Raw genomic sequence first — 15,836 nt, forward strand, 5'->3', positions numbered from 1 at the left:
CCCCCATCCCACTCCTTTACTCTTCCATGTACCCACTGTCTACCATTCCACACTATACATCCACGTGTACACATTATTTAGCTCCCATTTATAAGTGAGAACATGCAGTATGTGGCTTTCTTTGTCTGAGTTGTTTCACTTAAGACAATGGCCTCTAGTTCCATCCATGTTGCTGCAAAACATATGATTTCATTCTTTTTTATAGCTGAAGAGTATTTCATTGTGTATATATACCACATTTTCTTTATGCAATCATCCATTGCTGGACACTTAGGTTGATTCCATATCTTTGCCATTGTGAATAGTGCTGCAATGAATATAGGCGAGAAGGTGTCTTTTTGATACAATGATTTCTTTTCCTCTGGGTAGATAGCCAATAGTGAGATTACTGGATTGCATGGTGGTTCTATTTTTAGTTCTTTAAGAAATCCCCATACTGTTTTCCATAAAGGTTTTACTATTTTACATTCCCACCAACAGTGTATAAGAGTTCCCTTTTCTTAGCATCCTTGCCAACATGTTATTTTTTCTTTTCAATAATAGCCATTCTGACTGTGTAAGCTGACTTCTCATTGCGGTTTTAATTTACATTTCTCTGATGATTAGTGATGTTGAGCATTTATTCATATGCCCGTTGTCCATTTGTATGTCTTGTTTTGAAAAATGTCTTTTCATGTCCTTTGCCCACTTTTTAATGAAATTTTTGCATATATTTTTGTTGAGTCACTTGAGTTCCTTGTAAATTTTGGATATTAGTCCCCTTTGTACTTTCCAGAAAATTCCCCTTCCTTAAATTTGTATAATACTTCACAATGTTTCCAAGCATTTTCGCAGATATCACCACTGTGATCCTCCCAATAATCTTATAAGGTAGCACATATCCCCAAATCAGAGCATGTTGAGTCACCTCAGCAGCTCGGAGAAGGAGACCAGAAACCAGGGGTTTCCTGTGTGCCTATCACGTGCCTGACCGACAGATGTCGGTACATGTGAGTCCTCTCACTTACTCTCCTCCTGGTTACTCCAGGTAGTGCAGAAGAATTAGAAACAGAGTAAAGGTTCAATGAAGAGCAACTATAGTGTTACATTATTGTGACTATCATCCCAAAGAAACAAGAAACCTGGGCTCACAGAGCCCAGACCCAGTAGGTCAAGCCCATTTCCCAACCTCAGGTCTGGCATTTCCCCCACTATTCCATTCCAGAGCTTGTGAAAATGTGCCCTGCAGGCACTTTCCTGGCAAATTCTTTGTCCTTACTCACCCTGGGAATGAACATCCCTGACTTGGACATCTACATATTTCAACCATCAGCCACTTTCTTCATCTTCATAAGGTATAGGTGTGGGTCTCAAGAGAAGCCATGGTTGATGCCATCTCTGAGGACAGTTTTCAACACAACAGGCACTGCTACGTGAGCAGATGAAAGGTGATCAGAGCTCACTTTGTAAAGGTCACTGAACAGCCAGTAAGTAAAAGCTTCTACCACCTGGGCTAAATCTGACCTGGTGACCCAGAGATGGGAAGCTCTGCACCTCCAGCAAGGCCAGGCTTCGAAGAACACTGAAAAGACAGCTGCTTTTCCTGCCATCAAAGCAGCAGTATTTAAGAATTTAACATTTAAATATAATCAGGTTTTACTCACATGTCGGAGTAAAAGCCTAGGTTTTGGCAATTAGAAACGGCTTTGCCAAGTTGTTCTTCTGGATTCCATTCAGGCCTGGCTAATACATTCTGTCATATCATCAGCAGAGACTTGCTGGGGAGCTAAAGTAATCCTTTTAGGACAGATAACTAATGCTCTGCCCAGACTACTAAGGGTGTTTCTTTATGATCCGATTTGTTCTCTGCTAATGCCTTAAGATTAGTTACTGATGACCTAATCTAAAACCCTAAAAAGTCCAAAAACTCTTTTAAACTTAAAAAATTAATAGGTGATACTCTCCCATAAAACAACTCTGTAAGGCCCTGCATAATATGCTACCACCAACTTTTTCAGACTCATCTTTTAATCACTCCCTTTTGAAAGTATGTTACAACTACACAGCACCATTCCTCAAACCAGTGGTTCTCAAATTTAGTAGTGCATCAGAATTCCCCAGAGAGTTTGTTAAAATAAAGTTAGTTGAACCCCAACCCCAGTTTCTGATTCAGTAGATCTGGAAAGAGGCCAAGGATTTGCATTTCTAACTAGGACTTTGACACCCCTTACTTTTCCAGATCAAATGTTATTGCACCTACCTGGAACACCTTCTCCTTGGTAACTTCTACTCAAATGTCAGAACCCCAGTCATCCACCCTTATTCCCAAGGACAGGTCAAATGAAGGGTCAGAAAATCCACCAAGGGAGGAGGAGAGATGTATGAATGCTAGAGGACCCTGGTTGACTCTTTTTTTTGTCACCTCCCACACCACCACAAGGGCGTAGCAGAGCACAAACCCTGGTCACAACCCCTTGAGCTCCTCTGGCCTACCCCTCCACTCCCCTCTCAGCTTTGAGGCAACATCCTCCTTTGCTCCATTTCCTGTAGTTCAAGGGTGGGTCTTATTCAAGCAGTCAACATTCAGGATCTGGGTTTGGGGAAAAGAAGGAAATACATGCACCGTGGTCTGGCCTGGGGTTTGCAGAGTTCTGCCCTGGGATCCAAGGCCAATCCTGAGTTAATAATGAAGCATCATTGCTTTCCTTCACAAAAGCAGAAGCTTCCCTCAGGGATCTGGACAGGAAGAAGCACTGCTGGGCCAAGACAGGATTTGGTACTTCTGAGTCCTCTACCTAAAGTACCAAATTAATGTCATTTTAACAGGTGTCCACTTTGACTCCCAATGCCCACCTTCAAACACCAGCTACTTTGTAAAACCTTTCCCACCTGTACTTCTGAAGGACACACCTTGGCCACCTTGTATATAAGTCATTTTCACAGTCCGTCTACTCCATGTCTTACTCCCTTCTGAATTGTACGCTCAAAGTACTCAATAAATAGTTACTGAATTTAACTGAAACATACTCACAGATCAATGATGCATACCAGATGTGTACCATAACCAAAGCAGAAATAAAAAAAATTATATATCAAAATCAATTCATATTTGGAAAGTTGTTTTTAATAGCATAAATCCCCTATAAATGCATAGGAGAAAGATGTTCAGCCACAGACCAGAAGAACTTTCATAATACTTCTGAAAATTTCCAAGCATTCTACCTGTTGTTTCCAGGAGCATGTTTACAATAAAATACATATGGCCCCCTAAAAACTTTTAATAGAAAAAGTAAAATAAAAATTAACCTTGAGAAATAATGCAGAAAATAAACTAATGTTCTAAATAATTTTCTTCCTTAGACCCTTGGCCCCTACTTAGCTTATGTTACCCAAGTAAGGTAAAATATATAAAGCACAGAAGGAATTTTTCTTTAAAGGGAACAAAAGAGGCAACTCACCTTAGAACTAGTTGTAACATCACATCTTCGCAATGTAAACCAATGAGAGTTCTGAATAAGGCCAGGGACACCACACAGAGCTGGGAAGCAACAAACACACATTCCATTTCAGATACTGGAATGATAACTCCACTCCCCACAGATGGGAAATATATCAGAATTATAAAATAAAACGGCCTCTTTAAAAAAAAAAAAAAGCAGTTTTGATAAAAAGCATGCTTCTTCCAGAGAGAATATATATTCAGGATATCAGTTCTTCCACAGGATTTGGTTAGGAAGCCAATGTCTGGAATTATGCCATTACAAAGAATTATCCTCTCTCTCTTTCTCTCTCACACACACAAACACACACAATCTCCTGTGTACGTAATTTCTTTCCCTAAGTTATTTCCAAATATGATATTGGTTATTTACAAGATAGGGCTCACAGAAAATTGCATATAACCTGGCCAATTCGCCCTTCAGAGTTCTCAGCCCCAAGCCTCAGACCCTCTCTTGGCTTTGGCGAAAACATTCTCCTTGGATACATTTCCTAAAGTGTTGAGGGTGAGATAATGTACTTTTCTAAGAAGTTCATCACAAAAACAAGAAATCTTTCAATCTTTGATTTCCAAAAAGGAAAGATAAACTGCCACATAGATGTCCAAAAGGTATATTATAAAATCATTGTGCTTTTTTGAGAGTAAACTTCTATCAATATACCAGGCCATTTAAGTAATTTAGGCTCTAATTCTTTGTACAGAAGAATAAATGCCCGTCTGTCTTCTAGGCAAGATGAGTATAAAACCTGTTCGATGAAATCCACTATGATGTTATAAAGAAACATCTGTTCTTGGCCTTCCCCAAAACATCTCTTATGCTCAGGGCAGACCATATACTTATAGTTAGCCATAAGCAACATGCTCTTGACTCCATTCCAAGTCTTTGCACATACTGCTCCATTACCTGGAATGCCTTTTCCTGCCTCCTCCACAGGCTAATTCCTATTTATTCTGAGAAACTTTAGTTTAGGCATCAACTCTCCCCTAGGAAATCTTTATGTTCTTTCTCACAATAGTACCATCCAACATCTTCTTTCCCCAAACTCAGTTAGATATCCTTCTTATTTAGTGCCATAGTTACCCCTGAAAATCACTGTTCAGGGTCCTCAGCAGGGTGTATTTGTCCTTTTATTATTGAGTTGTAGGAATTCCTGATTCTGTGTAAAAGTACCTTACCAGATATATGATTTGCAAATTTTTTTTATCATTTTTGTGGGTTGTCTTTTCAATTTCTTCATGGTATCCTTTGAAGCACAAAATTTTTATTTCTGATACATTCTGGATATTAACCCCTTATCAGATACATGACTTGTAAATACTTTCTCCCATTCTGTAATTATCTTTTCATTTTGTTGATTGTTTCCTTTGATGCACCAAAGTTTTTAAGTTTGCTATACTCTCATCTATTTTTGCCTGTGATTTTGGTGTCATATCCAAGATATTATTATAAAATCCACTGTCACAAAGCTCTTTGTCTATGTTTTCTTCTAGGATTTTTATGGTTTTAGGTTTTACGTTTAAGTCTTTGGTCAATTTTCAGTTAATTTTGCATATAATGTAGGGTAAGGGTTCAACTTCATTCTTTTGCATGTGGAGATCCAGTTTTCTCAGAACCATTCATTAAAGAGACTGTCCTTTCCTCATTGTGTGGTAGTGGCAGCCTTATTGACAATTATTTGACCACAGTATGAGGACCAATTTCTACGTTCTCTAATCTGTTTCACTGGTCTATGTGTCTGTCTTTATGCTACCACCACACTGTTTTGATTACTATAGCTTCATAATATGTTTGGAAATCAGGAAGTGTGAACCCTCCAACTTTTTTCTTCTTTTCCAAGATTCTTTTGGCTATTCAGTGTCCCTGGCAATGCACATACATATTAGGAAATGGAAAATCTGAATAGACCTATAACTATAACAAGCCAAGAGATTAAAATAGTAGTTTAAAAAGCTACCCATAAAGAACTACCCATAAAAAACTACCCATAAAGAACTACCAAAGCCCAGATGGCTCACTGGTGAATTTTATCAAATATTTAAAGAAAAATTAAAAAGTAATTGTCAGTAAGAGGGTAGAATAGGAAGCCCCAGGCCCTCAGTTCCTCACAGAGACACTGACTTAACAAAAATCTGTGGACCAAATTGCCTTTGTAAGAACTACAAAAACTAACTAAGAGGTTGCAGCATGAAGCCAAGAAGAGACATATCGAAGTGGGTAGGAAAATTGGTGGCATATTCCCTGTCCTAGCCCCTCTCCCTCCCCAGCACAGAGTGGCAAGATTAGGTGAAAACTCCCAACTACCCATTTCTTCCTGAATCGGTTTCAGAAGTCTGTGTCTTTCTATAATTTGTCTACTTCATCTAAGTTATCTTTCAGCATACAGTTATTCATAGTACTCCCTTATAATTGCTGTTATTTCTATAAGGTCAATAGTATTATCCCCCTCTTTCATCACTGGTTTTAGAAATTTCAGTTTTGTCTTTTGGTCAGTCTAAATAAAGGTTTGTCAATTCTGTCAATCTTTTCAAAAAAACAAACTTTTGGTTTTGTTGATTATCTCTATTATTTCTCCATTTTCTATTTCATTAATTTTTGCTCTTATCCTTATTTTCTTCTTTCTGCTTGCTTTAAGGGTGCTCTTCTTCTTCCAGTGTTAAAGTGGAAGCTTAGGTACTGATTTGAGACCTTTCTTCATTTTTAAAGCATATGTCTACATATTTCCCTCTAAACAATGCTACATCTCATAAGCTTTGGTATGTGTTCCATTCTCATTCATCTCAATGTAAATTCTCCTTTCCCTGGAGATTTCTTCTTTGATCTACTGATTATTTAGGAGTGTGCTGTTTAATTTCTATATATTTGTGAATTTCCCAAATTTCTTTTCGTCAGTAATTTTCAATTTCAATCCACTGTGATCGGAGAATATACTTTGCATGATTTTAATCCTTTTAAAATCACAGAGGCTTGTTATATGACACAGCATATGGTCTGTCTTGGAAAATATTCCATGTACACTTGAGGAGAATGTGTATTCTGTTGTTGTTAGCTGGAATGTTACATGAATATTTTTTCTGGTGTAACAGTTTTATTCCTTTAATGATTTTTTTACTTGTTTATTTTTTAGTTATTTTCTTACTGGTTGCTCTGGGCTTCCAATATACATTTTAATTTATTGGCGTTTACTTCAAATTCATACTAAATTAGTTCTAGTTAAGGACAGAATATTATTCCCACATAACTCTAGTCTCTCTCCTCTCTTTGTGTGATTACTATTGTACATATTATATCTATACATCTATATTGTAACATCTATATATATGTTACAAACTCAATGATGTATTGTCAAATTATCATTCTTCTGCTTTTAAAACAATAATTATAATTAAATAAAGAAGACTTTAGGAAGGAATATTTTCAAAGTTAATCAGAGCTCCATGCTAAATAGTGACCACCTAAATTCACAACTTCTCAGACTTTAATTTCAAAATACTCATGGACAGAAATAATGATCTCTAATGCCCAGACTTGATACACTCTGGTTCTTTGGGTTTACCTGCACATAAGCCCATATGTTCCCTCTGCATCTCACCTCCTCAGAAGTACATTGTGCTAGTTCTACAGAAGTGTCAATACTAATCAAGAACAATGTCCTATGAAAGGCAGTAAGTACCACTTCTATGACAGAAGAATTCCTGACAGCAAAACACACTATTCAGTTCATCTTGACCCAAATAGAAAGAAACATAATGGCTATAGGAAAAAACAAGGAAAAGACAGCAAAAGTGATATTTATAATTTCATTCCAAAACAAACACTTCTGAAATCTGTTCTGTGATGTACGTTCGTTCCTCTCCTGCGAAGCTCTTCTTACCCGAAATGGAGTGTTGATTCGGCTTGTAAGAGTGTCTAGAATGTGGACGTTCTCATGCTGGTGCAATAGGATAAAACGAAGGAAGATCTCAAGTAGTGCTGGCTCGGAGATGCTACGCAGGAAAAGGTCCAGATATGCAGTTGTGGTCATGACCTCCTCAACAGTCACCTGGGACCAACGACAGAGTGGGCACAGGTGAGCATCTTTTTGATGCTGTGATACGTGCCTCCCCAACATGCCCCAGCCTCACCGCAGTGACCCCATCAAGGCAAGAACACACCTGCCATGAAAACACACTTCAGAGCTTCATCTGAAGCCCATAACCTATTCGCATTCCACATGCCTCATGCTGCTTCCACCCTTTAGTTCAGTAAGGGAAAAGAAAGGCATAAAGAAGCAATTCAAGTGTTCTGACAATTCTAACCATCAAATGCAGTTCAAATACCATAAAGATTTTAGTGTGTAATCAAAAATGGGGAAAAAAAGATAATGGAAAGTATTTACATAGTTAGTAAAGGATTAATTAGAAAACTCAGTATAACTTGTTTCATTATTAGGCATTCAATAAACATTTATTGGGATCTGCTATATACAAGGAACTGGAAACATAAGACCATATTTTATGTCCAGGAAGATGGGCTATAACAAGCAAAATGATAATATAATAAATTGCAAAGGAGAGGTACAGACACAAAGTGCTACAGATGTTCAGATGTGTTTCTGAGAATTGCAAGTTAATTTTTTATAACTGAATAATATACATAAAGTGTTATTTATAAAGTACTTGAAGAGCTTACTGCTTATAAGGCAACTGTGACTTTTTTATAATACAAATTAATATTTTCTATGTGGTGTGATATTCCCATGCAATAAAATGTCAATCTTTCAGTGAATAAGACTCTGAAGAGTCAAGTTTTTTAAAGAGCTGAGGACTTGATGCTTAAAACATCAAAATTTTAATCTTAAACATTTTGATTGGGAATATTTTAAGAGTTAGTAGATAATTCTTTGTCCTCCTAAAAGCAGAATGTACCATCTCTTGATGAATAGAGGTCATCCCCAGGGTCAATTGCCCTACTCAAGCATATATATAGAAATACCACACCTGAATGCATAAAAATTACCAGAGAAATACTTCAAACTTTCAGATTCCAATACCACACCCTAGAAATCTTATAAATCCCTTTGCCATGAGTAAAATGCACTCGATCCTAAATGAAACAGATGGTGACACTTTTTGAGTGATTTTATCTTGTATTTTCCATTTTTTTTCTAGCTCTCTTTAAAAGTGTTAGCTGTCACTTTATCGTGCCATTCCTTTTATACTATATTCCTCTTACCCCTTTTAATTTTCTGTTTTCAAAATCTACAGATCAGCTTGGAAACCACATGTCCAGATCTGATACATAAGTGTACATAAGCTCCGAGTGGATACATCTGTGCATAAAGGCTTGGTGATATCTATTTTGGCTGCATAAATTACTATTTAGAAGTTCTTGGTGCTCAGCTACGTTCTAGATAGATGAGTCCAGGTGGATAAGCTATTACCAAATCAATTTGTCTATTTTCTTTATTCTAAGCAGGACATGTTTATACAGTCTGTTTGAATCCACTTTCTCAGAATCTACTGGGAAGTCGCTCAACAGTACCCTGGTCCTTTTAATTCTTCCAGATCCTCTACATGTGTTCCTGAAAGCCCCAGACAGTAGGAACATTTTTACAAAGCCCTCTAAAATAACTGATGTCACCAAGTATAGCTAAGGGGGAAATGATTCACAATGACCCCAAGCACATAGCTCCATTAGTTCACATCCGCTCTACTGCTACAACCTTGGGGTCCTGTAGCACAAACTCAATTCAAAATGATTTAGGCAAAAGTCTAATTCCCTAACAATCTTGGTCAGTAGAAAAAAGTAGTGTAGCAATTCCAAAAGGGCCATGTGTGTAGTTTTTGTAATACCACATTTTCAACTTACCTATTGAGCACTGCTGAACTGGCATGTCACAGAATTCCAGCCTTTGTACCAAAAATGCAGCATCAGCTTTTCACCCCTCAAGTTACACATGACCTTAATAAGCTCAAAAGCACAGCAATAAACTCCTTAGAATATAAGTCTTAGTCTTTGGGGGCTAACATGAAAGAACGGCATTAGCACCTATTGTTTACTACTCTAAGGCTGGATAAATGAAAAGATTTTATTTCTTTTTAGAAATCAAAGCTGTCATTTATAAGTTAAGAGGATTTAAGAAAGTACTTGGAGGGGCAGCATTTACATAACATGCTATAAATATTAAAAACTCAATTCCATTAAGCATCAAGTTATAAATTCATTATAAATCGAGGTCATATTCTCCTTAAACTAATACCCAAACCAGGAAAATCTGGTTCCCTTTTCTTTCCATTTTTTCCCTCCACCATATCCTCAGAGCCTTTAGAAGCCTTTTATCCCAGAAAATCTTTTCCTGCCCCATTACCTTACTTTCAGAAACTTCCTCTAATCCCCCCAAATAGGCAACCTTCTTAATGAGGATGAGACCAGAGCCTAAGTGTGATCACTTGAAAGCTAACAATAAACCACCAGAGGAAAGATGCTCTGCTGTGCAGAATGTAAAACGAAATCTTCTGCTAATGCCTGAAAGCAGCAGCATTAGCAAGATAGGAAAGTGGCATCCTCTTCATGTTCCAATTATGAAGGACAATTAGCTACTAATGTAGGTGAGATCTTTTGTCTTACAGATGACTATCAATATGCATTTACCTTGTCCTATAATTACAGGTGGCTATAAATTTACATAGAAATAATTGATAGAAACAGTAAACGAGCTTCTACTTTATAATCAATACACAATAATAAAGTTTAAGGATACTAAAGCTTAAGGATGTTATTTCATACTAAAGGTAGACCACAAATGACTAAAATAACCTAAAGAAAACTCAGTTTCAGTTCAATCGGTAGCAGGAGCGGAGAGCGGACCCCAGAGTGCCCTGTGCAGCCCCACCAAGCCCGGCACCACGGGCAGCGGTGCAGGGAGCGGTGGCCCGGGCGGCCTTACATCGGTGGCGCCTGCCGGCAGGGACAAAAAGGTCATCGCATCAAAGGTTTTGGGGACAGTAAAATGGTTCAATGTAAGAAACGGATATGGTTTCATCAACAGGAATGACACCAAGGAAGATGTATTTGTACACCAGACTGCCATAAAGAAGAATAACCCCAGGAAGTACCTTCGCAGTGTAGGAGATGGAGAGACTGTGGAGTTTGATGTTGTTGAAGGAGAAAAGGGTGCGGAGGCAGCAAATGTTACAGGCCCTGGTGGAATTCCAGTTCAAGGCAGTAAATATGCAGCAGACCCTAACCATTATAGACGCTATCCACGTCGCAGGGGTCCTCCACGCAATTACCAGCAGAATTATCAGAACAATGAGAGTGGGGAAAAGAATGAGGGATCGGAGAGTGCTCCTGAAGGCCAGGCCCAACAACGCCGGCCCTACCGCAGGCGAAGGTTCCCACCTTACTACAGGCGGAGACCCTATGGGCGTTGACCACAGTATTCCAACCCTCCTGTACAGGGAGAAGTGATGGAGGGTGCTGACAACCAGGGTGCAGGAGAACTAGGTAGACCACCAGTAAGACAGAATATGTATCGGGGTTATAGACCACGATTCCACAGGGGCCCTCCTCGCCAAAGACAGCCCAGAGAGGACGGCAATGAAGAGGATAAAGAGAATCAAGGAGATGAGACCCAAGGTCAGCAGCCGCCTCAACTTCGGTACCGCTGCAACTTCAATTACCGACACAGACGCCCAGAAAACCCTAAACCACAAGATGGCAAAGAGACAAAAGCAGCCGATCCACCAGCTGAGAATTCATCCGCTCCCGAGGCTGAGCAGGGCGGGGCTGAGTAAATGCCGGCTTACCATCTCTACCATCGTCCAGTTTAGTCATCCAACAAGAAATGAATATGAAATTCCAGCAATAAGAAATGAAGAAAAGATTGGAACTGAAGACCTTAAGTGCTTGCTTTTTGCCCATTGACCAGATAACTAGAACTATCTGCGTTATCTATGCAGCATGGGGTTTTTATTATTTTTACCTAAAGATGTCTTTTTTGGTAATAACAAATGTGTTTTTTAAAAAAAAGCCTGGTTTTTCTCTATGCCTTTAAAGGTTTTTAAATTGTTTCATATCTGGTCAAGTTGAGATTTTTAAGAACTTCGTTTTTAATTTGTAATAAAAGTTCACAAACTTGATTTTTTGAAAAAAGTCAACAAACTGCAAGTACCTGTTAATAAAGGTCTTAAATAATTAAAAAAAAAAAAGAAAGAAAACTCAGTTTCCACAAACAACTATCCTTGACAAGGTAAGGACAACCGTGACGATGAAGAATAGATCAGCATAGGCACTCTTACGTGCTTACTTTTGAGCCCAAGTTCTAGGATGGAGCCCTGACTCAGGTACTTGATTTTACTGCTATTAAGTCCAGTTTAGTTGATCTTTTGAAGTAAGTCTTTCCCACCTTTCTCCACCTTCCTCTAGCCCTTGCCTGGGTCCTCTCATGCCAAGCACCTTCACCAATTCCTTAAATTGGTATTTTTGAAACGATAGCTTGAGACCCAAAAATGGGTAGTGAATTCAATTTATTGGTTCATTAATGGTTTATACCAAATTCAAATACAAAATATCAGAATACACCACATGCAATAAGGGCAAGTACTGTTTTATGAAACTTCTGTATATATAGCTTATTTAAAAATATATAATGTAATAAATATGTTATACATATGTGCTTTGCTTGCATATTTAGTAAAAAAAATACATGTAAATGTATAAAGTACATTTCTGACCATGAGCTGCAGTCAAAAACATCTGAAAAACACTACAGGAGCACAATTCACAATCATCCATGCCATCCTTTCACTCAGCAGTTCTCGTCACCAGTTCCCTGTCCCCCAGGCTGTAACTCAGCATGGTCTGGATTGGAACAAGCACACACATAGTTGAGATCAGTTTTCTGAACAGGATGTCATATGAATCTACAGTCAATCTATTCCTTTTTATCCTAGCCTAAGAGCTCCAAAAGTGTGAGATTTTGTTAAATTAGAATTTCAAGTATCTTAGAAATAGACAAAATGGACAGTTTGCTTTCTTTTAAAAAGGGGGTGGGTGGGAAGGGATGAGGTGACATCATGTGTCACATGCCACTTCTATAAAGTCAAAACTCTATTTTTTTAAAAAAAAGGTTAAGACTAGAACCAAGCCCAGCCATCATGCCCACAATTGCAGCAGCACATTAACTTAATGTGTAGCGTAGGAGTGAAATTGAGCATATAGACATCCTGACCTTTCTGTAATCAGCTCTAGTTGGGCAATTCCATTTGCATCTAAATTAGCATCAGAATCCTCCCTATAATGGCAGGTTTATGTGTGTCCTAAAAAATAAATTTCCCACCTGCTAATTGTTTCTTTGTGATCTAGTCACATTGGAGCAAACAGATGGATCCTACCTTCTGTCGCTCAGGCAGGTGGCAGGCAGGGGTCAGGCGCCTGTGGCACCCTCTCAGAGTTAGGAGCCACCCATCCTTGGCTTGTCCTCTGAAACCAGAGGACAAAAGCAGCCAAGTGCTGGTTCATCTGGGTCGCTTGTGAGGCCTCCGCCCCAGCGGCTCCAACCAGAACAAGGAACACACCAACTGAAAGCAGCAGAGGGGAAAGGAATGATGGGGCTCAAGCACATGAAACAGGAATGAAAGGCACTATAGGCACGTGTCTCTACAGGGAACACAGCTACAATCCTGCCCACTGCTGCCAGACAGAGACAAGCCAATGGACAGGCAGGAGGCACGTCCACTGCTGGGGGCAGCAGCTGGATGGGCTCTTCACAGCCGTCTTCTTTCTCCAAGGACACAAAGCACCAAGAACATTCAAGTACAGAAGGGAAGGCAGACACCCTGGTTCTCAGCGAGCGCTCTACTGTTTCAGCCAAAAATTCAGGACAGAAAACGTTCAATTATTCAAGATCTGAAAATAGTCTGCAGCTGATGATTCTGGCTCCCTCCCTCCAGCTCCCCTCGTGCCTCCCTTCTGCTCCTCGACCTCCAAGCCCCACGCTGCACTGATAGCACTGCCAGGGGCAGGCTGGGGAGGTGAGTGGAGGTGACATCCAGAGTCAGCAAGCTTGGCTCGTTATTTCTAAAATATTTGAGGAAGAAGGAAATGAACATGATGGCTACAGTGAGGACTTCAGCAACGTATTTGGAGGAAAATATGCTAAAAATAAAAGCTGGTCTCTGCCCTTTTTTACCAGCATTTCTCCAAAGGATCTGTCCTATATTAAATACATCAGTATAATAAACATATATCCTCTGGGAGAAAAGGAAAGCAGTGAGCAAATGGCTTTTCAGGATCCTTCCAAACTCTGAATGCTGAAACACCTCTTCATTTCCTCAGAGTTAAGTGGGGCTGTGGAGTGCTAGGGGAGAACCAGGCACCAGAGACAAACCTGGGAGGCAGTGCCACTTGTGCCACGGGACAAGGGACAAAGGCGTTGCCTCCATGGCCACGTAGCTTCTGCTCCCTTTAGGCATGCTCTCAATGCACTCAATTGGTCCAAATTTGAGATATGCTTTTATTTTTGAGACAGAGTCTCACTCTGTCGCCTGAGCTAGAGTGCTGTGGTGTCAGCGTAGCTCATAGCAACCTCAAACTCCTGGGCTCCAGCGATTTCCTGCCTCAGCCTCCCGGGTAGCTGGGCTATAGGCACGTGCCACCATGCCCAGCTAATTTTTTCTAGTTTTAGTTGTTTGGCTAATTTCTTTCTATTTATAATAGAGACAGGGTCTCGCTCTTGCTCAGGCTGGTCTCAAATTCCTAAACTCAAGCAATCCTCCCGCCTTGGCCTCCCAAAGTGCTAGGATTACAAGCGTGAGCCACTGTGCCCGGCCCAAATTTGTGATTGTTTGTGGGGCGCGGTGTCAACGCCATTACAAGTTGGCGCCTGTTTCCGGCTTTGCCTAGAGCAGCTAACAAGTTCAGCGCACGCATAATTGTCAGTTGCCCTGTGGCGCGAGAATGCAAACAAAGGGTCCTGATATGGGCTAATGCTTTGGTGGCTCGACAGTTGAGCGGCCTATCGCAGCTTAGGGGTTGTACTTCTGGGGTATATAGCAGCTTGCACGCTGCCGGGCTGGGTCTTCCGCATCATGTAAGTCTAAAGGGAACCCCATTAAAGCACGGTCAGAAGAACTCCTGTTGCCGCGTCTTCCTTGCTGGCGAGGCGGGCGCGACAAGTGGTGCCGAAACCCGGGACCTCGTGCAACTTTGAGGCACCAGCGGAGACGACCTCGACAGAGGTGAGTTCAGAACTGACGTGTGGGACGGCCAAAACTCCCCTGCTTCCAAAAAATGGGTAATATTCTGCTGCGGCGCTTTTTGTGGCCTATTATCATAAAATGCCTGTATGATGAGACTTCAGGCCCGCGCGTAGCAGCTAGCCAAAGTGCACTGAGTGACTTGCAAGAAGCAAGCTCAGAGAGAAGCAGTAAGGGAAAAACCGCGGTAAAAGGTGGAAAAAAGGAATATAGAGCTCAAAAAAGGAAAATGCAGGGAGGGAAAGCGCAGCCCGACCTGCAAAGGGAGAGAAAGAAGGAGAAAAAGGGAGAGAAAGAAGGAGAAAAGGGAGAAAGAAAAAAGAAAGGGGAGAGAAAGAAAGAAGAAAGGGGAGAGAAAGAAAGGAGAAAAAGGGAGAGAAAGAAGGAGAAAAAGGGAGAGAAAGAAGGAGAAAAAGGGAGAGAAAGAAGAAAGGAGAAAAGGGAGAGAAAGAAGAAAAGGGAGAGAAAGAAATGTAAAGGTACCAAGAATAAAAATAACAAAGGAAAGGACAGGACAGAAGACAGAGGAGATAGCCTTTTTCTGTCAGAATTTAAGAAATTAAATATTTCTGAGGATGATTCCTCTTCTTCCTCTTCTCTTACTTCCTCAAGTTCAGGGGAGGAGGCGGGGGAGGAATTAGAAAAGAAAGAGGAACCGGTTTTTCTGGAAGCGGCAGGTTGTGAGCGGTACCGCCCACCTCCGCATGCCCCGCCTTGGGAAGGGCTGGGTTTTTCTTAGGGGCCGCTGGGGATCCTCTGCCCATACCCTGGAATACAGAGGAGCCAGTGTGGGTACCTCAGTGGCCCTTACCCTCTGAAAAGTTACTCGCTGCCCATAATCTAGTGCAAGAGCAGCTTACTCTTGGGCATCTTGAACCCTCTCAATCTCCTTGGAATACTCCTATTTTTGTGATTAAGAAAAGGTCTGGTAAATGGAGACTGTTGCATGACCTTAGAGCGATTAATGCCCAGATGCAGCTTATGGGGCCTGTTCAAAGAGGACTGCCCCTTCTCTCAGCTTTGCCTAAACATTGGAGTCTAATTATCTTGGACATTAAAGACTGTTTTTTCTCTATTCCCTTGCATCCACAAGATAAAAGCAGATTTGCATTCACGCTTC

The 15,836-nt window shown here is 40.4% G+C and overlaps 1 protein-coding gene and 1 pseudogene across 1 annotated transcript in view; one reads left to right on the forward strand and one right to left on the reverse strand.

Annotated features, from left to right (window-relative positions):
- FHIP1A (FHF complex subunit HOOK interacting protein 1A) overlaps window positions 1–15,836 on the reverse strand; it is a 225,921-nt gene that overhangs the window by 28,526 nt on the left and 181,559 nt on the right. The window contains exons 7-8 of the mRNA XM_012783711.3: window positions 7,351–7,518; window positions 3,438–3,517 (exon numbers count right to left, since the gene is read on the reverse strand). Coding sequence (XP_012639165.1) covers window positions 3,438–3,517; window positions 7,351–7,518 — 248 coding nt within the window. The remainder of the gene's footprint in view (window positions 1–3,437; window positions 3,518–7,350; window positions 7,519–15,836) is intronic.
- Window positions 8,873–11,349, forward strand: LOC105881728 (Y-box-binding protein 1 pseudogene; annotated as a pseudogene).

This window comes from Microcebus murinus, chromosome 15, assembly GCF_040939455.1.
Source record: "Microcebus murinus isolate Inina chromosome 15, M.murinus_Inina_mat1.0, whole genome shotgun sequence".
Lineage (NCBI taxonomy): Eukaryota > Metazoa > Chordata > Mammalia > Primates > Cheirogaleidae > Microcebus > Microcebus murinus.